General features: G+C 38.0%; 1 protein-coding gene across 2 annotated transcripts in view; it reads left to right on the top strand.

Annotated features, from left to right (window-relative positions):
• Nucleotides 1-26,798, top strand: part of LAMA2 (laminin subunit alpha 2) — a gene marked incomplete at its 5' end in the record, with an annotated part of 604,254 nt that overhangs the window by 197,725 nt on the left and 379,731 nt on the right. For both annotated transcript variants that reach the window (XM_079716968.1, XM_079716967.1), the window contains one exon: nt 4,167-4,409. In XM_079716968.1, coding sequence (XP_079573094.1) covers nt 4,167-4,409 — 243 coding nt within the window. The remainder of the gene's footprint in view (nt 1-4,166; nt 4,410-26,798) is intronic.

A 26,798-nucleotide genomic window follows, 5' to 3' on the forward strand; every position in this document is an offset into this window, starting at 1 on the left:
AACATTTGTTGTATTTTCTCCATTCTATGTCCAAGATTTTGGATCATCTTTACTATCATTACTCTGAATTCTTTTTCAGGTAGACAGCCTATTTCCTTTTCGTTAGTTTGGTCTGGTGGGTTTTTACCTTGCTCATTCATCTGCTGTGTGTTTCTCTGTCTTCTCATTTTGCTTAACTTACTACGTTTGATGTCTCCTTTTTGCAGGCTGCAGGTCTGTAGTTCCCGTTGTTTTTGGTGTCTGCCCCCAGTGGCTAAGGTTGGTTCAGTGGGTTTGTAGGCTTCCTAGTAGAGGGGACTAGTGCCTTTGTTCTGGTGGATGAGGCTGTGTCTTGTCTCTCTGGTGGGCAGAACCACGCCCGGTGTTGTGTTTTGGGGTATCTGTGAACTTAGTATGATTTTAGGCAGCCACTCTGCCAATGGGTGGGGTTGTGTTCCTGCCTTTCTAGTTGTTTGGCATAGGGTGTCCAGCACTGTCACTTGCTGGTCATTGAGTGGAGCTGGGTCTTTTTTTTTTAAATATATTTTTATTTTATTTATTTTTGGCTATATTGGGTCTTCATTTCCATGCTCAGGCTTTCTCTAGTTGTGGAGAGCGGGGACTACTCTTCATTGTGGTGCGTGGTCTTCTAATTGCACTGGCTTCTCTTGTTGCAGAGCATGGGCTCTAGGCACATGGGCTTCAGTAGTTTTGGCACACAGGCTCAGTAGTTGTGACTTGTGGGCTGTAGAGTGCAGGCTCATTAGTTGTGGTACGTCAGCTTAGTTGCTCCTCAGCATGTGGGATTTTCCCGGACCAGATCTTGAACCCGTGTCCCCTGCATTGGCAGGCAGATTCTTAACCACTGCACCACCAGGGAAGCCCAGAGCTGGGTCTTAGCATTGAGATGGAGATCTCTGGGAGTGCTTTTGCCATTTGATATTATATGGAGCTGGGAGGTCTCAGGTGGACCCATGTCCTGGACTCAGCTCTCCCACCTCAGAGGCACATGCCTGACACCCAGGCGGAGCACCAGGACCCGTCAGCCACATGGCTTAGAAGAAAAGGGAGAAGAAAGAAAGAAAAAGAAAGAAAGAAAGAGAGAGAGTAGGGAGGGAGGGAGGGAAGGAGGGAGGGAGGAAGGAAGGAAGGAAGGGAGAAAATAAAAGAAAAAGAAATAAAATAATTTTTTTCATTATTAAAAATTTAAAAAATTAAAATGTAACAAAAAAAGAAAAAAAGAAAGAAGAGAGCAACAAAACCAAAAAGCAAATCCACCAATGATAACAAGTGCTAAAAACTATACAAAACAAAACAAAACAAAACAAAGGACAAGCATAACCCTAGGACAAATGGTAAAAGCAAATTATACAGACAAAATCACACAAAGAAGCATACACATACACACTCACAAAAAGAGAAGAAGGAAAAAAAATATATATATATACATTAAAAAAAAAAAAGGAAGAGAGCAACCAAATCAGTAAACAAAACTACCAGTGATAATAAACTATAAATATTAAACTAAGATAAACATAAAACCAGAAACCAGTCTGTCGCATATAGCAAACCCCAAGTCTGCAGTTGCTCTCAAAGGCAACTGCCTCAATTTTGGGATGATTCATTGTCTGTTCAGGTATTTCACAGTTGCAGGGTACATCAAGTTGATTCTGGAGATTTAATCAGCTGCTCCTGAGGCTGCTGGGAGAAATTTCCCGTTCTCTTCTTCGTTCACACAGCTCCTGGGGTTCAGCTTTGGATTTGGCTCCGCCTCTGCATGTAGGTCACCTGAGGGCATCTGTTTCCACCCAGACAGGAGGGGGTTAAAAGAGAAGCTGAGTCGGGGGCTCTGGCTCACTCAGGCCTGGGGAAGGGAAGGGTACAGAGTGCAGGGCGAGCCTACGGTAGCAGATGTTGGCATGACGTTGCAACAGCGTGAAGCGTGCCGTGTGTTCTCCCGGGGAAGTTGTCCCTGGATCACGGGACCCTGGTAGTGGCGGGCTGCACAGGCTCCCAGGAGGGGAGGTGTGGATAGTGACCTGTGCTTGCACACAGGCTTCTCGGTGGCTGCAGCAGCAGCCTTAGCATTTCATTCCCAGCTCTGGTGTCTGTGCTGATAGCCACGGCTTGCGCCCGTCTCGAGCTCATTTAGGTGGTACTCTCAATCCAGTCTCCTTGCGCACCCTGAAACAGTGGTCTCTTAGGCAGTTCCAGACATTTTTCTGGACTCCCTCCCAGCTAGCTGTGGCGCACTAGCCCTCTTCAGTCTGTGTTCATGCAGCCAACCCCAGTCCTCTCCTGAGATCTGACCTCCGAATCCCGAGCCTCAGCTCCCAGCCCCCATCCGTCCTGGCGGGTGAGCAGACGAGCCTCTCAGGCTGGTGAGTGCTGGTCGGCACTGATCCTCTGTGTGGGAATCTCTCTGCTTTGCCCTCTGCACCCCTGTAGCTGCGCTCTCCATTGTGGCTCCGAAGCTTCCCATCCCGCCCCTCCACCCACCGTCTCCGCCAGTGAAGGGGCTTACTAGTGTGTGGAAACTTTTCCTCCTTCACAGATCCCTCCCCGAGGTTCAGGTCCCATCCCTATTCTTTTGTCTCTGTTTCTTCTTTTTTCTTTTGCTCTACCCAGGTACGTGGGGGAGTTTCTTGCCTTTTGGGAAGTCTGAGGTCGTCTGCCAGTGTTCAGTAGGTGTTCTGTAGGAGTTGTTCCACATGTAGCTGTATTTCTGATGTATTTGTCGGGAGGAAGGTGATCTCCATGTCTTACTCCTCTGCCATCTTGAAGGTCTCCTGTCTTATGTCTTATATATCAACCTTTCGTATTTTTAAATTCAATCCCTTAAAGTGTACCACAGACAGTGTAGATGCATTCCTGAAAGTCTCATATCAAAACTATGTAGCAGATAAGGTTTATTTTCAGAACATTCCTTTCAAGCTCCCTTCTAAGCAGACCCTTAATCACATTTTAGAAGATTTGTCCTCCAGTTGTATCCTTTCAATGACCCCAATCACCCAGAGCTTAGGGTTGACAAGCTCCTTGTACCTAGCTGAATTTACTAAAAAGAACATATACCACTGCTTTATTATTAGTGTACTCATTATATATCTAATTATTATAATATATTGTCAAGTCATAGATGGTGGGACAATAACTTAAACTAGCTTGTATCTACCTTTCTACCCAGGACATTGCGAATAAATTTCATTCAGTAATGTTTGTGCATTGTTCTTTTGGACTTTTGGGTTGAATTGGTAAAGACACACATGGACCATCACAAAATATCCAGAATATTTATTTTTTACCTCTTCAAATATTATGTAGATTTGAACAAAGAGGATTGCCATATTCCACTCAATTGTCACTCTGTTGACTTACAGTCACTTGATGGCTTTATTTTCCTTTTCTTTAACACATGTTTACCTCTTATACAGAAGGTACAGAAACCCTTCATTGAATACATTCCAGTTTCAAACAGTTGTCTGCATGTACTAGAATTTCCTCTCCGTTATTTTCTATTTGGGGATGTAAAGGAAATGACATTTATTGAGTATTTATAGCCAAGCCTTTTGCTAGGTATTTTGCATACATTATCTCATTTAATCTAAATTGTCTCTCAGTAGTGTACTTAATGTACTTATTATTGACCCTAATTTGAAGAAAAGGGAGCTAGGAGTTGACACCAAGGTCACAGAAATGCTGGGACCACAATTTGAATACAAGATTGTGCCTCTGAATCACTATGTTGTTTTTGCTGTACCACAGTAACGGATGGTACTTGTCTGAGGATTAGGTGACATAAGTAACTGTTTTCTAATCTGTCAAGCACTATCCACACATGGAATTTCTAACTCATATATTATAATTTCCAACAGAGTAAGGTGAGTAAATTGGTATGTAATAAATGCTTTAACTGATTGTGATTATAATAGAACTTCAAGAATTACATGAAGTGATGTTAATGAGTTATTAGAGAACTAAAATCCACAAAACGGAACATCTCTTCTTAGCCAAAAGGTATAAAATATGAATATGTAACAGTAAAAATACTTTTAGAGAACATCATAGGGTTATGGAATAATATCTGAATAAAATCTATTGTGGCCTTAAGTAGGCCTTATATTTGATATGTAATAGTGAGAACCCTTTGGAATTCAGAGTTACATGTTGTTGTTGTCACTCTTCCTCAGGTGTTCCAGATTGCGTATGTGATTGTGAAAGCAGCTAATTCCCCTCGGCCTGGAAACTGGATTTTGGAACGCTCACTTGATGATGTTGATTATAAGCCCTGGCAGTATCATGCTGTGACGGACACAGAGTGCCTAACACTCTACAATATTCATCCCCGCACTGGACCACCATCATACGCCAAAGACGATGAGGTCATCTGCACTTCATTTTATTCCAAGATACACCCCTTAGAAAACGGAGAGGTAAGATGAGAAAACTCACCCTCAGTGTATTTAAGGTGGCAAAATAGGCCTGTCATAAAAACTTGAATATATCAGTCATAATGTCAGGGAGATTTTAAAATAGGATTTAGCAGAAGTGCATTTTAAATAACATTAAATAAAAAGGAAAAACTGAAAGTGATTAGAATTTTAACTGCCTTCCTCTAGTGTGTTATCTCCCGTTTCCAATAGCGATCAGAGAAGAGGAAATGGGCTTAAGTTGGAAAGTCAGTGATTAATTTTAAATATAAAGATACTTTTCTAACACTGTGGTTTGCTAGTAATTGGAGGGGGATTGAGAGCTTAAAAGAAGGCCTAGATCTGTGTGTTCTCTGGTCTGAAGATGGGGACAAAAGAGGTAAATTTGGGAAGAAATATAATTCACCTGAAGGACCTACAGAGAAGGAAATTTTGTCAGTTTTTGTATGTTTTTCTGCTGTCACCACATAGTGCTGCAGTGGGGTTTCTTTCCATTGTTCAGGCTTTGCTTATTATATGCTTAATTCCAAAGCATTCAATTTCTCCATAGCATTTTTTTCCTATGGGTAAGATTTTAGATTCATTCATTGCTTTTCAGCCACAGTCAAACCATGACTTCACCTCTACTAGCTGTGTGATCTTGAATCAGTGACTTAAATTCTCTGTGCCTTAGTTTCATCTCCCATAAATTGGAAACAATAACAATAGTTCTTATTTCTTGTGATTATCAAGAAGATTAAATGAATTATTATGTTTAAAACATTAGAACAGTGCTGACAGACGTATACACTATTGCTTTGTAAGCATTAACTATTTTTGTTTCTCTTGTTATAATAATAATAATAACAACAACAACAACAACTATTAAGATTGTTGTTTTTGTTGGTAGTTGTAGTCGTAGTCGTAGTAGCCTCCTCTCAAATACCCAAACCTAGACTTAGTGACTCCTTTGGATTCTCTAGTTATATTTCCCCAATCAGTCTCCCTTCAGTATATACTGTCTAGCTGTTTTTTTCCTCCCTGTTTGTATACATCTCTATTTATATTCATGTCTGATATTCTCTCCTCACCAGTTCACACACCTAAAGCTGGTATCATTTATTATATTCACAGTTTCAGAAAATCCATATTCATACACTATCATGCCCACCTCAACTAATCTAGGGTTATCTCTTTAAACACTTCTGGGAGCAAGTTAGAGTTTTGAAATAAATCTGTCACACTCTCTTTTGGCACTATTATTCTATGAATGTATACCACTGCCTCACTATATTTCAATTTCATGTTCAAAAGTATCAGTTTTGGGCGAAAAAAATTCCAAATGGTGCTCTCAGCAGAGATTCCAATCTGCCAAATGACAAGGAGTCAAAAACAGTGAGTCAAACAGCTGTTCAACCTGCTTTGTGCCCAGAGGCATCCAAAGTCCTGGCCAGATTGGCCTGAGGATATGGGAGTAAGGAGGAGTGCAGAGAGACTATATTTGAGTTGAATTTGTATTATTTTTCTCCTGGATCCAGTGTTTACCCAGAACCAATAATTATCTAATATTTATAAAGCTATTCTTTACCTTTAAAAAAATGGTCTAATTCAGAAATTTGTTGAACAATGTAAAATGTACCCAGATAGATATGTAACATACAAGTTACATGTATATCCCCGAAGCATGCTCTCCCTACAATGATGGTGGTTCTCCATCCTTTAGACTGTGTCAACTTACCAACGTGGAACAAACAGACATTCTATTTGTTTGTGTTTAACTGGCTATGCTGTATTAGACATTCACTAAAAACTAACCATTGATGGTGACTTTTAAGAACAACTCATTCAACTTTCTCTGTGACATGCTTTTTTAAGTCTATTTTTCTCTCATTGGAAAGTGGATAAGGTGAGGAACAGAAAGTCAATTCAAAATATTTGATGTAGAATGATAGTATTTAAGAATATGAATTAAATTCAGACCTCTCCTAGAATATCTGCTTCACTTTATATTTTATGCTGTGAAACCTATTACTTTTTGGAATGAACAGGTCCAGCAAAGGTAGGTGATACTCTCCCAAGACTCCCAGATCCACTGGTGACAAAGCTGAGATAAGAATCCAGGTCCCCTGACTCCTAGGTTAGTGTTTCTTTCAGACTGAAGACTGGAAGTCGATTTTTTAAAAAAAGTTGGTAATAGCTAAACTCAAATATTGGTTTAGAAGAGATATAGAGATAGATATGCTGTATCCATTAAAATAGAAAGATTCTTAATCCTGAGATATCATGATATAGAAGAATGTACATGGGACTGGAAGACTGGGCTCTTCTTCTGGCTCTAGTTTTTGTGGGATGTTGGGCAGGTCACTTAATCTCTGAGTTTGAATTTCTTTAATACATGAATTAGTTTTATATATAAATTGTCTTAAGGCATCTTTCAGTTCTAAAGTAATAGTTTTGGATATCAACTACAATATAACATGTGGGAATATTTTAAATTTTTGGATGCTTGTCTCCAATATTTCCCAGACAAGTGACTATGAAATAAATCTTACTCTCATTAAATTTTAGTTTTAAAATGATTCACTTTTCAGTACCATCTGAAATCTAATTACTAGGTGCTTATGTTCAGAACTTCCCAGAGAAGTGACATTCAAGTAAAAACCAAATATGTAAACCAGTAAATGCAAAATGATAGTATAAATGCCACAGTAGAAGTGTGTACAGAAAGTGGTAACGTCCCTCTGGGTGAGCCAAAGGAGCCACATTGAGAAGTTGAATTCTTAGAGTACAGGGAAACAGAAACAAAAGTTTCTTAGTATCTCAGAAGTTTCAAAGGCAATATGCAAATTCATCTCCAATATGCCCTATGAGTTAAACTAGGCATATAACAAGAGTTCACCTCCATTGTTGAAGGATATTTTTATTGGTTATAGAATTGTAGGTTTCTTATTGTTTTTTGGCATATTTTATTGTCTTCTGGTTTCCATTGTTTATGTGGAAAAGGTAACTATTTAATAATTGTCCTTTGTGAAGTCTTTTATTTCTTTAAAGATTTTTATCTTTGTTTTTCACTAGTTTTACTATGATGCTCCAGATCTGCACTGCCCAAAACAATCTTTATTAGAGATATGTGGTTATTAAATTTATATTTCAATTAATTCAAATGAAATTAAAATTCAGTTTCTCAATTGCACAGCCACACTTCAAGTGCTCAATAGCCACATGTGACTAGCAGCTACCACACTGGATTGCACAGAATAGATCATTTCTATCATTGCCTAAAGTTCTATTGGGCAGTGTTGCTATAGATGATAGCTTTCTATTTTCTGGATTCGGATTTATTTGGTTGGTATATCTGCAGAGTGATGTCTTTCATCAGTTCAAGAACTAATTCAGCCACTAACTCTCCAAATATTGCTTCTTCCCCATTATCTCTCTTCTATAAATATGATTTAGAATAATTTGGAACTTCTCACAGTATACACTATGCATCTTACACTCTCTTTTATTTATAGTCATCCTTTTGGCTTTCTGTCCTTCATTCTAGATATTTTCTTCTTGCTTACTTCCAGTTCATGATGTCTCTCTTCAGCTATGTAAAAACTACTATTGAAACCAATCATAAGATTCTTAATTTCATGTATTATATTTTTCAGTTATAGAGTTTCTCTTTGGTTCATTTAAAATAGTTTAGTATCTAGTTTTATATCAAAATTTTATATACCTATTGAATTTTTAATAATAAAATTATATTCAAATTTTCAATATTATATTTTTATCTCCTTGAGCATAAAGTAACAATTATTTGAGTTCTTATTTTATAATTCTAGTATCTGGCCTTTGTGAATATATTTTATTTCTGTTTCATTTGCTGATTCTTTCTTATGCTCTCTTGTATCCTCACATTCTTGATTATTTTTGCATATCAGAAGTTGTATTTGAAAAAAGTGTGTGTAGAAATAATTTAGGCCTAAGAAATTATCTTTACCTTATGAGGATTTTCTGATGATTCTGCCAGGCAATGAGAATATGGATCATCTTAATCCAATTTCTGGGATACTTAGATGCCTCAAAGCAGTGCTGAACTCCCAAGACAGCTGATTTAATTCTAGTTTATCCCCATTCTACACTTCCTGTCTTTGAAGTCCAAACTAAAGTGTGTGGAATTTACCTAAGTCTCACCCATACAAGTTCCAGAATCCAACTTTTGTCCTCCTAGTACAGCAAGACTGTCAAAGCACTGCTCAGTCTCTGAGCCATGTCTTCTGAACAGGGAAATGCCCACAGGACAAAAGCTGTCACAATACACTAATTATCTCTATAGACATCAATCTTCTCCTTGATATTGAGAAGTTGATTCTTTATTTTCCTGATAGCTGTCATATGGCTTTACATAAATGTTTTTATATATTTTGTCCAGTTGGTCTAGTTGTTATCATTGACAGTGTTAGCACTAATTATATAATTTACTATAAACAGAAGCATAGTTTCATATGCACTGTTTAAAACCTTTTTATTCTGGAATCATTTTAAATTTACATAAATGTAAGAAGAGGACAGAGAATCGCATGTCCCTTTTACCCGGCTCCCACTAAGGATAATATCTTACATAATTACAATTCATTTGTCAATAATAAGAAATAAGAAATTAATATTGATACTCTATTACCTAAACCACAGATTTATTCAGATTTAATTCATGTTATCATTAATGCTTTTTTTTTCTCTTCTGGGATCCAAGTTGGGATACTACACTGCATTTATTGCATCATTGTGTCCCCTTAGTCTCTTCTAATCCATGACAATTTCTTAATCTTCTCTTGTGTTCCTTGGCCTTGATCACTTCTAAGAGTACTGGTCAAGTTTTTTGTAACATGTTAGTCATTTTGAGTCATGATTAGACTGGGCTACTGGGTTTGGGGGAAGAATACTGCAGAGGTGAAACAACTTTCTTATTGCATCACTCATTTATTTTTATATGCACATCTCCTATTTCCTCCTTATTTGTTTTTAAGTTTTACTGTCTTCTAGATAGGATTTTATTTTAGACAACAATATCTAAATATTCACCATGATTTGAAATGTATATTTTTGACTAACCATTGAATGATCATTTGCTTCCAGATCTTCACAATACCCTTTAAATATAAATTTAAGTCAGAGAATAAGAAAAATAAGAGCAGAGTATTTTTAAGACTCACCTGTGCAGCAAGACATTATGAAATAAACATGTCTCAATTATAACACACTAATTAAGTAATAATGTTTATGTTATAGGTATAGAACATTAATAGAAAATAGTCTTCTGTGACTAACATCAAATCTATTGAGTCTAAGGTTTATTACATTGTTACTTGTCTGTAGAGTTTTGGAGACATGTGCCATAACTTTTGGAACATTCCAAGATATCATATTTCAGGTGAAAAGTACATCATTTTAGAGCTGAAAGATACCTTAGGTAAATACCTAAGGAATTCAAGGATATCATAGCCTTGACTTTGACATCTATATCCAAACTTCAGCACTCTCCTCTGTCCATATTATCACTGGAGACCATTTAGCCTTTCCTTCTGACCATTTGAGTCTTAACAGCATCATCTCTGCTATTTCTTCAGTTTTATTTGTTGCTACAGCCACCCCCACTTTTTGGCCTCCACCCTCTAGCTTGGTCCATTCTCTGTCCTCCACCTCACATTGCCTGCAAGAGATCAACAAATGTTATAAGAAAGTTGTCATGTGGATTCACCAGAAGCATAGTATAGGGCACATACCCAGTCCCCTAGATGACTGGGTTCAACTGCATCCAAGAAGGAGAGTAGTCCTGCAGGCTAGCATCCTGGGCTTGCACCCAAAGGGAGAAGAGAAATTTACTGAGCTATGAGATAATCAAGTCTCAGGACTGGCAGAGGAAAAATAATAGAGGATAGAGGATAATGGGGCCAATGGTCATAATAGTATGGCCTAGTATGTTGTTATCCAGGGTGTAAACAGAAGGATACTTGGAGGAAAATTTTCCAAGAGTTTCATTTTAGAAAGGCGATTTTGTGTCAGCAGTGCCAAGAGAGGGCTCAGCAGGAACCCTGCTTGCCTTGCCTTGAGAGAATGATCCTAAGCTCCAGAATAGTTGTGTAGTATGTAGTAACAGACCGCAGGGGGCCTCCATTACTTTGAGGGCAGCCAAAGACAAAAACTTTGGTGGGTACAGCTGCAAAGATGTACCTCTCCAGCAGCGCCAGAGGGAGCCAATTCCAACCAGAGCTGCTATCAGCCCAAGTGCTGCCTCTGCTGAAAGCACTTGCCCCTGGATGCTATTTAGAACTGCTAACAAGAACCGCCACTTGGAGGCACCACTGTGAACTATGATTGCAGCCATGGCTCCTCCCAAACTTGGCTTTACTTGAAAATCACTGGGGACATTTGAAAGATAGTTATTTCTGGGACCAGGGTTTTTAATTCAGTAGGTTTGGGAAAGGCTCAGGAAGCTCTATGTATATGTTAAACAAGTACTCCTGGTGATTTTGATGCCCCTCCTTTTGGCTCATTGTTCAGATATTTCCAGCTTTCCCAAACCCTGGAGAAGAACAGATCATTAGTTATTTAGGGCAAGTGTATCAGACATTCGAACTCCTTCTAACTGAAGGTAGAGACTTACTTTTCTGACAGAAAACATGATTGACTTTGGTGGACCGAATCTGTGGGTGAGTTTGAGTTTAGTAAATGAACTTTGAGCTGTCACTAAGTTATAGATGGGTAAAGGAGCAGCTGGGAGAGGAGAATCACATTGATAATATTGACAAGAATGGGGCTGTATGGATGGCACTGCTTTAGGGTTCGTAGAATTAAAATTGTAGTAAATGTGTTTCTGTTATATGAGACTCTTCCCTTTCTGTGACTGGGATTATTGCTTTTAATTTCTTTGGATTGTCACTAGACTGCTAAATAATATTCATAGTTACCATATTATTTTTTGCTTCAGTTTCCTCATACAGAGACCTTTAAGTTATTCACATATGATTTCCTCTTATTTTTACTACAACACTTCCCAGCTCTTCGGGACTGCAACTCAGTTGGAACTTAGATTCACTTTGATTCTGCTTTTGAAACATGGCAGGCTTGTATAAATTCCCTGGAGCAGCCATCATTAATTCTTGAAGACACCTTTTTTCCTTTAAACTGTGTGTAGAGCTTTGATATTATTTTCATTTCCTATGTGACAGAATTTTATATATACAGACAGAATTTTTTCTCCCTCTTTATATCACCTGACATTATGGTGATCCTTAGAATTGCAAATACTGGAGAATGAAGAAACAAACCCAACACTGTGTAAAAAAAGTTTCTGAGAACCTTCTTTGATGTGATATTGTTCACAGTATGACATGATTGCATGTGTGAGTTTGTGTGGAAATGCAGGGATGGAAATGAGGAACGAGCCTTTCTCAATTATCCTTGGAGTTGCTCCCTTAAGGAGAAGCATCAGGGTATCACTAATTTGTATTGGTTTTGAATAGAGATTTAGGGAAATAATTTATGGGGGTTTCAGATTTCCTTCCGCTAAAAATAGTTCTTGCATTGACCAACATGGAGACAGTTAGTACCTGGAGCAACAAGGTGAAAGTGCCTCAGTACAGTGAGGTTTATGTGGCTTCCTCCAAAAATACCCCCAGCTTATTTCAATATATGGACCACTTGGAATACACGGAGCACTTGAAATATATTGGAATTACACACACATAAAATCCATAATTCATTTTTTTTCCTTATTTGGATCACTTTTTTTGACATCTTTATTGGGGTATAATTGTTTTACAATGGTGTGTTAGTTTCTGCTTTATAACAAAGTGAATCAGCTATACATATACATATATGCCCATATCTCCTCCCTCTTGCATCTCCCTCCCACCCTCTCTATCCCACCCCTCTAGGTGGTCACAAAGCACCGAGCTGATCTCCCTGTGCCATGCAACTGCTTCCCACTAGCTATCTATTTTAAATTTGGCAGTGTATACATGTCACTGCTACTCTCTTACTTCGTTCCAGCTTACCCTTGCCCCTCCCCGTAACCTCAAGTCCATTAACTACGTCTGTGTCTTAATTCCTGTCCAGCCCCTAGGTTCATCAGAATCTTTTTTTTTCTTTTTTAGATTCCATATATATGTGTTAGCATACAGTATTTGTTTTTCTCTTTTTGACTTACTTCACTCTGAATGACAGACTCTAGGTCCATCCACCTCACTACAGATAACTCAATTTCTTTTCATTTTATGGCTGGGTAATATTCCATTGTATATATGTGCCACATCTTCTTTATCCATTCATCTGTAGATGGACACGTAGGTTGCTTCCATGTCCTGGCTATTGTAAATAGTGCTACAATGAACATTGTGGTACACGACTCTTTGAATCATGGTTGTCTCAGGGTATGTGCCCAGTAATGGGATTGCTGGGTCATATGGTAGTTCTATTTTTATTTTTTTAAAGAACCTCCATACTGTACTCCATAGTGGCTGTATCAATTTACATTCCCACCAACAGTGCAAGAGGGTTCCCTTTTCTCCACACCCTCTCCAGCATTTATTATTTGTAGATTTTTTTGATGATAGCCATTCTGATTGGTGTGAGGTGATACCTCATTGTAGTTTTGATTTGCCTTTCTCTCACAATTAGAGATGTTGAGCATCCTTTCATGTGTTTGCTGGCAATCTGTGTATCTTCTTTGGAGAAATGTCTATTTAGGTCTACCACCCATTTCTGGATTGGGTTGTTTGTTTTTTTAATATTGAGCTGCATGAGCTGTTTGGATATTCTGGAGATTAATCCTTTGACAGTTGTTCCATTTGCAAATATTTTCTCCCATTCTGAGGGCTGTTTTTTCGTCTTGTTTACGGTTTCCTTTGCTGTGCAAAAGCTTTTAGGTTCCATTAGGTCCCATTTGTTTATTATTGTTTTTATTTCCATTTCTCTAGGACGTGGGTCAAAAAGGATCTTGCTGTGATTTATGTCATAGAGTGTTCTGCCTATGTTTTCCTCTAAGAGTTTTATAGTGTCTGGTCTTACATTTAGGTCTTTAATCCACTTTGAGTTTATTTTTGTGCATGGTGTTAGGGAGTGTTTTAGTTTCATTCTTTTCCATGTAGCTGTCCAGTTATCCCAGCACCACTTATTGAAGAGGCTGTCTTTTCTCCACTGTATAGTCTTGCTTCCCATATCAAAGGTAAGGTTATGATATGGGCCTAGGTTTATCTCTGGGCTTTCTATCTGTTCCATTGATCTATATTTCTGTTTTTGTGCCAGTACCATACTGTCTTGCTTAATGTAGCTTTGTAGAATAGTCGGAAATCAGGGAGCCTGATTACTCCAACTCCATTTCTCAAGATTGCTTTGGCTCTTAGGGGTCTTTTGTGTTTCCACACGAATTGTAAAATTTTTGTTCCAGTTCTCTAAAAAATGCCATTTTGTAGTTTGATAGGGATTACATTGAATCTTTAGGTTGCTTTGGGTAGTATAGTCATTTTCACAAGGTTGATTCTTCCAATCCAAGAACATGGCATATCTCTCCATCTGTTTCTATCATCTTTAATTTCTTTCATCAGTGTTTTATAGTTTCTGCATACAGGTCTTTTGTCTCCTTAAGTAGGTTTTATCCTAGGTCTTTTATTATTTGTGTTGCAATGGTAAATGGGAGTGTTTCCTTAATTTTTCTTTCAGATTTTTCATCATTAGTGTATAGGAATGCAAGAGATTTCTGTGCATTAATTTTGTATCCTGCTACTTTACCAAATACATTGATTAACTCAAGTAGTTTTCTGGTAGCATCTTTAGGATTCTCTATGTATAATATGTCATCAGCAAACAGTGACAGCTTTACTTCTTCTTTTCTGATCTGGATTCCTTTTATTTTCTTTCTTCTCTGATTGCTGTGGCTAAAACTTACAAAACTATGTTGAATAATAGTGGTGAGAGTGGACAACCTTGTCTTGTGCCTGATCTTGAAGGAAATGGTTTCAGTTTTTAAGCATTCAGAATGATGTTGGCTCTGGGTATGTCATATATGGCCTTTATTATGTTGAGGCATGTTCCCTCTATGCCTAATTTCTGGAGGATTTTTATCATAAATGGGTGTCGAATTTTGTTGAAAGCTTTTTCTGCCTCTATTGAGATGATCATATGGTTTTTCTCCTTCAGTTTGTTAATATGGTGTATCACATTGATTGATTTGCATATGTTGAAGAATCCTTGCATTCCTGGGATAAACGCCACTTGATTATGGTGTATGATCCTTTTAATGTGCTGTTGGAGTCTGTTTGGTAGTATTTTGTTGAGGATTTTTGCATCTATGTTCATCAGTGATATTGGCCTGTAGTTTTCTTTCTTTGCGACATCTTTGCCTGGTTTTGGTATCAGGGTGGTAGTGGCCTCATAGAATGAGTTTGGGAGTGTTCCTCCCTCTTCTATATTTTGGAAGAGTTTGAGAAGGGTGGGTGTTAGCTCTTCTTTAAATGTTTGATAGAATTCGCCTGTGAAGCCATCTGGTCCTGGACTTTTGTTTGTTGGAAGATTTTTAATCACACTCTCAATTTCAGTGTTTGTGTTTGGTCTGTTTATATTTTCTATTTCTTCCTGGTTCAGTTTTGGAAGGTTGTGCTTTTTAAAAATATGTCCATTTCTTCCAGATTGTCCGTTTTATTGGCATATAGTTGCTTGTAGTAATCTTTCATGATCCTTTGTATTTCTGCAGTGTCAGTTGTTACTTCTCCTTTTTCCTTTCGAAGTCTGTTGATTTGAGTCTTTTCCCTTGTTTTCTTTATGATTCTGGCTAATGGTTTATCAATTTTGTTTATCTTCTCAAAGAACCAGCTTTTAGTTTTATTGGTCTTTGCTGTTATTTCCTTTATTTCTTTTTCATTTATTTCTGATCTGATCTTTATGATTTCTTTCCTTCTGCTAACTTTGGGTTTTTTTTCCTTGTTTCTCTAATTGCTTTAGGTGTAACATTAGGTTGTTTATTTGAGATGTTTCTTGTTTCTTCTGGTAGGATTGTATTGCTATAAACTTCCCTGTTAGAACTGCTTTTGCTGCCTCCCATAGGTTTTGGGCCGTCATGTTTTCATTGTCCTTTGTTTCTAGGTATTTTTTGATTTCCTCTTTGATTTCTTCCATGATCTCTTGGTTATTCAGTAGTGTATTGTTTAGCCTCCATGTGTTCGTAGTTTTTACAGATTTTTTCCTGTAATTGATATCTAGTCTCATAGCATTGTGGTCGGAAAAGATACTTGATATGATTTCAGTTTTCTTAAACACGGAGGCTTGATTTGTGACCCAAGATATTGTCTATCCTAAGGAATGTTCCATGAGCACTTGAGAAGAAAGTGTATTCTGTTGTTTTTGGATGGAATGTCCTATAAATATCAATTATATCCATCTTGCTTCATGTGTCATTTAAAGCTTGTGTTTCATTTTTTATTTTCATTTTGGTTGATCTGTCCATTGGTGAAAGTGGGGTGTTAAAGTCCCCTACTATTATTGTGTTACTGTTGATTTCCCCTTTTATGGCTGTTAGCATTTGCCTTATGTGTTGATGTGCTCCTATGTTGAGTGCATAAATATTTACAATTGTTATATATTCTTTGATTGATCCCTTGATCATTATGTAATGTCCTTCTTTGTGTCTTATAATAGTCTTTATTTTAAAGTCTATTGTGTCTGATGTAAGAACTGCTACTGTGGCTTTCTTTTGATTTCCATTTGCATGAAATTTCTTTTTCCATACCCTCACTTTCAATCTGTATGTGTCCCAAGGTGTGAAGTGGGTCTCTTGTAGACAACATATGTATGGGTCTTGTTTTTTTTTGTTTTTTGTTTTTTGTTTTTTTGAAGTACGCAGGCCTCTCACTGTTGTGGCCTCTCCCATTGTGGAGCACACGCTCCGGGCGTGCAGGCTCAGCGGCCTTGGCTCATGGGCCCAGCTGCTCCACGGCATGTGGGATCTTCCTAGACCGGGGCATGAACCCGTGTCCCCTGCATCAGCAGGCAGACTCTCAACCACTGCGCCACCAGGGAAGCCCTGGGTTTTGTTTTTGTATCCATTCAGCTTGTCTGTGTCTTTTGGTTGGAGCATTTAATCAATTTACATTTAAGGTAGTTATCGATATGTGTGTTCCTATTACCATTTTCTGAATTGTTTTGGGTTTGTTATTGTAGATGTTTTCCTTCTCTTGTGTTTCCTGCCTAGAGAAGTTCCTTTAGCGTTTGTTGTAAAGCTGGTTTGGTGGTGTCGAAATCTCTTAACTTCTGCTTATCTGTATAGGTTTTAATTTCTCTGTCGAATGTGAATGAGATCCTTGCTGGGTAGAGTAATCTTGGTTGTAGGTTTTTCCCTTTCATCTCTTTAAAAATATCCTGCCACTCCCTTCTTGCTTGCAGAATTTCTGCTGGAAGATCAGCTGTTAACTTTATGGGGATTCTGTTGTATGTTGTTTGTTGCTTTTCCCTTTCTGCTTTCAATATTTTTTCTTTGTATTTAATTTTTGTTAGTTTGATTAATATGTGTCTTGGCATGTTTCTCTTTGGGTTTATCCTGTATGGTACTCTCTGTGCTTCCTGGACTTGATTGACTATTTCCTTTCCCATGTTGGGGAAGTTTTCGACTATAATCTCTTCAAATATTTTCTCAGACCCTTTCTTTTTCTGTTCTTCTTCTGGGACCCCTATAATTCGAATGTTGGTGCTTTTAATGTTGTCCCAGAACTCTCTGAAACTGTCCTCAATTTTTTGCATTCTTTTTTCTTTATTCTGCTCCTGGCAGTTATTTCCACCATTTTGTCTTCCAGCTCATTTATCCGTTCTTCTGCCTCAGTTATTCTGTTATTGATCCCTTCTAGAATGTTTTTAATTTCAGTAATTGTGTTGTTCATCACCGTTTATTTGCTCTTCAGTTGTTCTATATCCTTGTTAAATGTTGCTTGTATTTTCTCCTTCTGTTTCCAAGATTTTGAGTCATCTTTACTATCATTACTCTGACTTCTTTCTCAGATAGGTTGCCTATTTAGTCTTCATTTATTTGGTCTTGTAGGTTTTTACCTTTCTCCTCCATCTCTACCATGTTCTTGTCTTTTTTTTTTTTTTTTTTTTTGATGGGTTGTGCTGTATTCCTGTCAGGCCTAAGACGTCCAGCACTGGAGTTTTCAGGCAGCTGGATAGAGCTGGGACTTGGTGCTGAGATGAGGACCTCCAGGAAGCCTCACTGTGCTGAGGTTGTCTTTTAGTCCAGCAGTTTGGACTCGGAGCTCCCACCTCAGGAGCTTGGGCCCAATCTCTGGCCTGGGAACCAAGATCCCACAAACTTCATTGTGTTTAAAAAAAAAAGGAAGAAAGAAAGAAAAAAAGGAGCAGTACAATATCAAAGAATAAAAAATAAAATTAGAATGATAAAAAATATATTAGAAAAAAATTAAACTATAAGTGAAACGACTGCAACAAGGTAAAATAAAACCATAACTGAAAAAAGAAAAGAAAAGAAAAAGTGGGGGTCGAAGCAAGCCAAAAGGAGAGATCACTAAAAAGTATAAAGAATAAATTAAAATTAGAAAAATAAAAGATTTATTAGAAAAATAAAAATATAAAAGGATCAACAACAATGAATCAACAAGGTAAAACAGAACCCCAATCTAAAAGAGGAAAAAAGAAAAGAAAAGAAAAAAAAAGCATTGGCTGTGGTAGCAGAATTTAGGTAGGGGGTGGAACTTCGGCAGGGGTGGGTTTTTGGGTGGGGCAGGACCTAGGCGGGTTGGGGGGGACTTTTGAGCATGGGGCGGGGCCTAGGCAGGGTGACGTTCAAGCATGGAGCATGGCCTCTGCTTAGGACCTGCGCAGAAGGGACGAGGCAGCATGTCAAAAGGTGGGCCTTTGGAGCATGGAGTTCCGGAGTTTGGCGGTAGGGCCCTGAATGAGGGTGTGTGGGTGGGGCTTAGGCCCAGACTGGTTGGAGGGGGTCTCCGAATGTAGACATGGGGCCCTGGGTGTGGGTGTAGGGGCAGGGCTTGGGTTCTTCAGAGCAGGAGGGAGGCTCCGAGGGCAGAGGATTAGGCCCGGGAGCACAACAGGCTCTCCTGTGCCTAAGTGGACAGGGAAAGCACTGGCCCTGTTCCCTTCTGTTCCTTCACACTCCTCTCCCACCATCTTCCACAGGGTCTCCCCTGCCCCCGCTGGACCTCTAGTGGGTGGATCCCGCTGGGTGTAGGAACTCTTTCCCTCCCCCAGCCACCCCTCAGGGTACCATCTGGGAGGTCTGGCCTTTACTTTTGCTCCCCCTTCCCTCCCTCCCACTCCCTCAGGACCCCCAAGGCTGGAGGGGACCTCAGTGGGCAGAGGATCAGGCCTGGGATCTCAACAGGTTCCTGGTGGTCCAAGTGGGCAGGGGAAACCTGGCCACATTCCCTTTTGATCCTCTGCCCTCTCAACGGTTCCCCAATTTCCCCCTGTGGGCATGGCCTTCCCATCCCCCAGCCACCCCTCAGGGGCACCAGTCCAGTCCCACCTCCACTTCTCCTCTCCCTTCACTCCCCTAAGCCCCACATCCTACCCATCGCTGGGGGTTCCTCCTGTCCCCTTGGGTGTCCGTGGTCCCCCACCAGTGCCTGGTAGGTGCCCTAGTTGTAAGGAGATGCAATTTCCACATCCTCCTAGTATGCCATCTTGACTCCACCCCCCCAAAATCCATAATTCATTTAAGGTATTCGCTTTGTATTTTAAAAACATGCCTGTGAAATTAAATAAATACAAAATTAAGAAGATTATATTCCTCTTTTCTATTGGTCATTTTATAGACTCCTCCCCACAATATGGTGCCTAGAAAATATCAGTAAATCCTTGTTAAATTAATACAGTGTTGTTGAAAAATCATGAAGGCCACAGCAACTGAACTAGAATGGAATCTTGAGGAGATAACACCAATTTTTAAGACCTGGTTTTCTCAGCACTGTAGAATAGGATCTTACAGTATTCACTAAAATGGAACAGAAGAGTAGGCTTCTGTTAAGCTGGGAAGGGAAGTGCAGGGTTGTGGTAAAGGGCACAAAGGCACAGCTTACTCTCTTTTAGGGTGTTCACTAGATATGGCTCTCACATATAGCTCTGTCACTGATTAACCATGGGGCTTGGGCAGATGAGTAACAACCCAATTCATGCCCCAGCCAGTTCACATAAATATAATAAAGATCAAATTAAGTCATTTATGGTAATGCCTCCTTGTAACCTATATAATAGGATAGTAAATACTCTAGTTTAGTAGGTAACATTGGCTTAAGCTCCCCTCTAAATGTGAGATGACTGGTCAGTGCTAGCCTCACTATTATATAAGGAAATTTTCAAAGGATAAAATAAGATTTAATATTATATATGCAGTCTTTAGCTTATACATCCAATAATGCTATTCTTCCATATAAATATTGTAGAGACAAGTACACAAGCTTTAAGTTATGCGAGCACCTTGTAGAGGAATTTCAAGAAACTGGGTAAACCAAGTTCCATTTTTTGTACTCATTGCAACTTGTAATAGAAAAACTTAGGTTAAAATTCTCTGAAAGTGTTTTCAGTATTTTGAGACCCAACTCTAAAGTGTATTGAAATTACAAGATTATGAAACATAATTGTATTTGTTGTGTACAAAAAGAGGGAAAAAAGAACTATTAAATGCACTGGACATTGTAAGAAGCATTTGAGACCATTGAAACTCACCTTGTGGCTTTTAAAATCAAGTCTGAAGTCCTGAGGAAACATTCCATGAGAGAATCGCAGGTCATACTATATTTAATGGTGTCAGCATTCTTTTTTTCATGTTACCAAAGTAGGGACTAAGTCTTCAGTTAAAATGTAAATCCCATGGGAAGGAAGAGGATTCGTGGGTACTGTTGTTATTGTTATCAATAATGTTGGCAATGACCATTTTGGATATAGTGCTTCACTGATTACAAATCACTTGTCATACACTCTTCCATGTGATCTTTATCAAAGCCTTGAAGACACTTGAAGCCAAAATATTTATCATTCTCATTTTACTGATGGAGGTTAAATAACTTGTTTGTGGTCACATAATGGTAAATTTTCAACTTTAATCTCTGGTTCAGGTCCAGTTCAAATCTTCTGATGGCAAATCTCATAATATTTCTACTTCATAAACTGAACCCTTAGGTCCAATCAGCCATCTTCTAAATGTGTGTTTACCATTGGTCACAAGGGCCGTGTGACACGGTGTGGTATTTAAATGCCATCCACCATCTCTACTGGGAAAAACCTGAGGACCTGCGGGTGTGTCAGTTAATCAGTCTCACAGAGGAAAGATAATATACTATTATCTTTATTGCAGAAGTATACTTGAAAATACAACAAAGGATCTTGAGACTATTAAAATAAGCTTCTGATCCTTGGGGAAGCTATTTCAATACTAGAGCTATCATCAAAAGTCCTTGAGACAAGTAACTCAGGAGTGGAATAGTTATGATTACACTTTACAGGCAAACTTAAAGATACCAGGAGCTGCTTTACCAGGTCTCCTGCTATGAAATAAAAACTGGAGAAAAATCTACTGCAAAGCATTCTAGCCTGAGGATGTGTACTAGTTTGCACTGTGGTAGACTGACTGCAGCCAAATATCTTCATTGAAAATACCTAAGTGAGTAACTGATGAATTCTGCTACCTGGGAATCAGATGAGACACACAATTTAAATTCTAATCATAGGTAGCAAAAATCCCATGATACTCATTTTGCAAAGGAGAATGGCAACCTGGCAAGACTACAAGTTAGAAGAAAATTATATTGCCCTTGGGTAAATTTGTTCTTCAGCTTCATTCAGTAATAAGAATTATTTATTTTCTTACTCGGCAGATAAGTGCCTTCTAAAACCACGCTTACTCTTAGGTTGAGCCATATGAAATTGCCAATATTTGACTATTTTTAGACAATAAATATGCAGTTTCATATGGTTTTAACTAATATACGCCAAAGCATGAATAGAAACATTTGCAGAAATTTAAACTGTCCTCAGCATAACCTCACTTGTACACCTTATTTTAGCAAAAGCATTAAAAGGAAATCAAGTCCCTTCACTGAAACGATAATTTATAAGTATAATAATTTATAATAGTTTGTGAAGTTTATTTTTTTTACTGTGTTAGTTATATGGTAAATATTAAGCTAAAATGAGTTGTATTGCATTTGTTTCTTAATTTTTGGTGGATGGGAGAATAGCAAATAGCATTTTCATATGAATAATCAGGCATTACATTGGGTACCATGGAGAACCACGTGGGAGTTGAAGGGGTATTGGTTACTGGGAATAAGTTTGGGAGCTGAGTAGTTTGGGTTCATAGAATGTAAAGCGTATCTGTGTTTTTACACACATAAACATTCCAGTGCCCATGTTTGTGCTGCATAATCATGTAAATAGATGTTAGTCATATCAGGAGTGACGGCTGCCACCTTCTTAGAGGCATTTCAAATATTTTAAAAACTGGCATCCATCTTATAGCAGTTATCCACTCTTCAGTATGAATTACCTTATTGTAAGATTATTGGTGAAAATTCTTGAAGATTATGTTAAAGGGAAAAGAAACACTTTGTTTTTAAAGGGAAAAAATCATAGCAATGTTTCCATTTTGCTTTCTTTCTTATCTCTACACTTGTTCTTTTTATCAGCAGATGAAAAAACATTTTGTTCTTCCTTTTTATAATTTGTTATGTTGCATCCATTAATCTTATAACAAGATAAAATTTTGTGTTGAATTAGCTACAGTAGAGAAGTTCACACATTATTCACTACAAAGCCAATGCATTACCAAAAAAGATAGGACAAAAAAAATATGGCCAGGATGCAGTTTCAGTTCAACCACCAAATGATTTTATATTATGAATAAATGTTATGGGTTTATATAGCCAGTGAGTAATCCTCAACATTTAGCTATTTTTTTCCATTAACGAATACTGATCACCATCTATGTTGCAAACACTCTCTTAGGTGCAGGGGATAAAGGACATTATATTTTGGGTGAGGGTAAGATAAGAGATTCAATAAATCAAGGAAAACACCTTGGAGGCTTGGACAAGGTGGTAAAGGCATACATAGCACAGAAAAGTCTTGGTTACAGAGAGAGAGAGAGAGAGAGAGAGAGAGAGAGAGAGAGAGAGAGAATGAATAGCAGTGACCTGTCTAGGGAACTGAATAGTGCCACATAGAAAATGTGGGAGGGGATAATGGGAGACAGGCTGTGCTCATAGCAGTTGCTTTGATGCACTGTGATTATTTCAGCTACTGCGTATCTGAATAAATTGAATAGAAAGGCTGCCTGTATTGAGCTGTAAAACAGTTTCAGAATGAAAAAATTCGATTTTAAGCCCACACCCAGAAAAAAATACCAAACACCCGCCTTGCTGAAACATATCAGAGAAACGGATTTTAGGGGAGCAGAATTCTTCCCTGTACAATAATTATGGCTAAGTGCTTGCTAAATTACAAAAAAATAAGGATGTTATCAGCCTAAGGAATGAAAGCATTTGACTTTTTTGCTTTAGATTATAAAATGTATCCTATTTTGTAATTCTTTTCCAGTAAGGCTCATGTAATGTGGGGTTTGCCCTTTAGCATGAGGGACCTTTTGTGAGAGTTGCAATGTTTTAGTCCTTCATTTTTTCTCAGTGTTCTGATCAGCCTTTCCATCGGGAGGTAACTTTTTAATAATTTCCTGGAACAAGCACAGAGTAATGTTTAACCTCTAACTTACCATCACAGATGAAGCAGTCCAGTTGGTAGAATATGGATGTACTCATCTTTAGCAGGGCTCCACACTAAGGAAAGTGTCTACATGTTTCTTGAGAGAATGGTTAGCTGAAAGCATCAGAGAACTGATAGAAAGATAGAACTAATAGAACTGTAGGGAAAAAAGCCAAAAGCAAAGTACTATAATTGGCACTCCATATCCATGGGCTCTGACTGGGCTGTGCCATTTTATAAAAGGGAGTTGAGCATCTGCTGATTTTGATATCGGGGATGGGGGTGGTCCTGGAACCAGTGCCCTGCAGATATGAGGGGCCACTGTAACGCATTTTGTCAGCACTTACATCTTACATTGTGTTGTCTGGGTGCTGTGACATAATCTCTTCTAGTTAATTCCATTAGGCGTCTGATGTTTACTGAATGCTAACACAGATGATGTTAAATGTAGGCAAACAAACAAACAAAAACACACCTCTTTATATGGTCACAACTCTCTGTGACCATATAGAGTATTGAAACTTGGATTGAGGATTGCAAACGGTGTTCTCAGGAATCCAAATCATTAGGGCAGTAGCAAAATGAGGGGAAATGGTATCCGGGGCATGTAACGTGTTTATACCCACCTTCTTACCCTCAGAGCCACTCTGCTGAAGTTTGCCAAGGCTCTCTAGTGTCTTCAAGGCTCCCCAGGGAGGGGAGTCCAGGATATCAGTCACCCCCAGCCTTGCCCTGGTTAAGGCTCAGCATTAGTACTGAGAGGAGAGATGGTTTGGGGCATTTTATCCCTATCACTGGAAAAACAGCACAGCTGGTGCCTAACTTTCATTTCTGAAAATAGCACAGGTGACTTTTCAGCCAAAGGAGATTTTTATCGAAAGAGGAAACAAAGGCAGAATATGGAGAGAAGCTGATATCAGCTTAGAATATACAAAATTTGTTTTAAAATAATAAAAGAAACAGTATCTCCAGGCACTTTAGACTCTAAAATTGGAAACAGATCAAATAATGACAAATAGGATATTCATCCATTAAAAAGAGGGGACTTGTAAAGCATAAGATAAATGCAAATCAAGGTTGAAAAGATATAAAATAATTAGGTCAAGAGCAATCAGTAAAATATATGCCAACCAAACAATACTTTGATATTCTGGTCTGGAATGAGGATTTGGGGTTATTTTGAAAAACATCACTACAACTCTGTCCAGAACTCACAGCTGCAGAAACAGAAGTAAACAAGTCATCCTATTAGAAGACTGGGAGGTTAAAGAACGACCAAAGACTCAAAACTCAACAAATTTCTTCTTAGTTCTCAGTGATATAGTTACCTCGTATACAATTCCCTAAAGGAAAACTACAAAAGGATGTTTCTAGAGATAGGAATACAAATATCGTTTGCTCATCTGTTTGTTTTTAAGTCAGATAACAAGAATGAAGATGAGGTAAAAAATGTTTTCTGTATTTGCTTTTAAAAAGTATCTCTATTTTATATCTGATCATTTAACATAAAATCTTTTCCCACTGTCATAGATCATTAAGTAGTTAGTTGAAAGATACTGCTGTTTTCCGAGCATTGCTAAAAGCTATTGAATTCCATGAGAGAGAGGAATATGACTTAATCCTTTTTGCATTTTCCCACTCCACCGTTTGCATCATGTAGACATATGTGTAAGGTCTTCCATACCAACAGCCAAATCGGATCATTCTTGCCTGGGAGTAGAAAGTGGAACTTGACTTACCTTGTTTGACTGTCTTGACCAGTGAACCACATAACTTTCAAAAGTGTGGCAGGAAAGTAACACCTTAGAATTTTGTAGTATTTGCATGTGTCATTCTTTTATGTGCTAGAGCAACATCAAACTCCCAGGGAAATGAAGAACAAAAAGATAATCAATTATGCTTGATTCAAATTTAAACATTCACATAGGAATATTAATAGGTAAAATATATTTGTATGACAGTTTTTCTTTTGTGTATTGTATCTCTTGGGGGTACCTAAGAGAGCTATACTTTTTCAATCCAAAAGTAACACATAAGCAAAATGCTACAGAGGCCCCAGAATGTTATCTTGAATACTGTGCATTAATTACTCATCAATAAACTTAATTTTGCAACCCTATTCCATCATTTAAGAGAGTAATTTCTAAAAAGCAGAGAAATAGCCAGTCTCCTGTAACTTAGCACAAAACCAAATTGGTGACTTCACTTTGATTTCTCTTCTGAAATTAATTTCCACTTCAGTTTTCTTTTGCCTCTGGTGTTCTGGATGATCATTTTGTAGCATCTGGATAATTTTATGTTAACATCTGGAATTGAGGGTCTTTTTTTTTTTTTTTTACTTGTCTGATGCATATAGAATACTTCTGTAAGAAATGTATTTTCCCAGCTGCTGTTTATTCATTCCAGAAAGACATGGTTAAGTGAGTGTAACAGCCTCTGAAATTCCTGAGGAAACACAAAGCATGTTTAATACAAAGTCCTGACAATTGACTGTCTCTCCTACCAGCTTTTCCCATGGGAGAAATGGTTGAGATCTGTATAGAAGGAAGAGTTTTGAATGGTAACAGGTGGCGTCCTTGAGCACATGGGATTTGAAATCAGGCCTGGTTTGGAATCTTGGTCTCGCAGCCAAGAGCTATGTATCCTTGGGCAACTCTTTCAAGTTCAGTTTCCTTATCTCAAAATGGAGAAGTATAAATACATATCTTCTAATACTGGTTGTAGTAAATGAGACAATTTATATAGATTATCTGGCCCAAGCTGGGGACTCAATAAATGGGAGCTGTTATTACCATTTATTTCTGTGTATTACAGAATGCAAGTTAGAATTTCTTCTTTTTCTGACCTCCTAGGGCTTTTATGTATATAATCAGCAGTTTGGCAATTTGTACAGGTTTTTGAGAACTGTGACTAAATCTTTTCAAGTTGCTCTTTTGAGTGGAAAGAAAAGGAAGGAATCAAGCTAGCTAAAGGCATTATTAAGGAAACCAGAGAACACTTCCTTTCTGAACTTCTGTAGCACAGGCTATGATGTATGCTTCCAAAGTAACTTGAATTTTTAAGCAGTGCTTTGGAATTCACATACCAAAATAAAATCTTTTAAGTTCAAGCTATTATGGTAAGAGGTAAAAATAGTTTTACATTCATAATCGTGAGTGAAATGTTATTCAAAATGTTTTGGAAATCTTCTTGGAGTCTATTATTTTTATATTGATGACTTCATTAACCACTCGACTCCAAATGACATTTCTTCATTCCCACCCACCCATTATTCACCTTCAAGGATAAAATTTTGTAATATCAAGTTAGTCAAAGGAATCTACTGAAGGTTCTGAACACAGCTCTGAAGAGTTCAAAAAATCTCTTGAGTGTTGTTGAGATATGTGTAGAACCAAGGCAATTAATGTAAAGTGTTTTTCATTCATTTAGTTGTAAGATTTTTTTGATCTCTTTGTTAAAAAATTAGCAGCTTCATTTTACATTCACAGATTAGAAGGCAGTTTTCAAAGGAGCATGAGTTAACAGAGGTTCAGAGAAATGATTTTAATAACATGGGTTTCACACAATGATCTGAAAACCCAATAATTTTCTTAAATATTTCCTTCCTCATGCTTTTATGCTACAGGTTTACAGACTAATTTTTCATTC

This window comes from Hyperoodon ampullatus (genome assembly GCF_949752795.1).
Source record: "Hyperoodon ampullatus genome assembly, chromosome: 12".
Lineage (NCBI taxonomy): Eukaryota > Metazoa > Chordata > Mammalia > Artiodactyla > Ziphiidae > Hyperoodon > Hyperoodon ampullatus.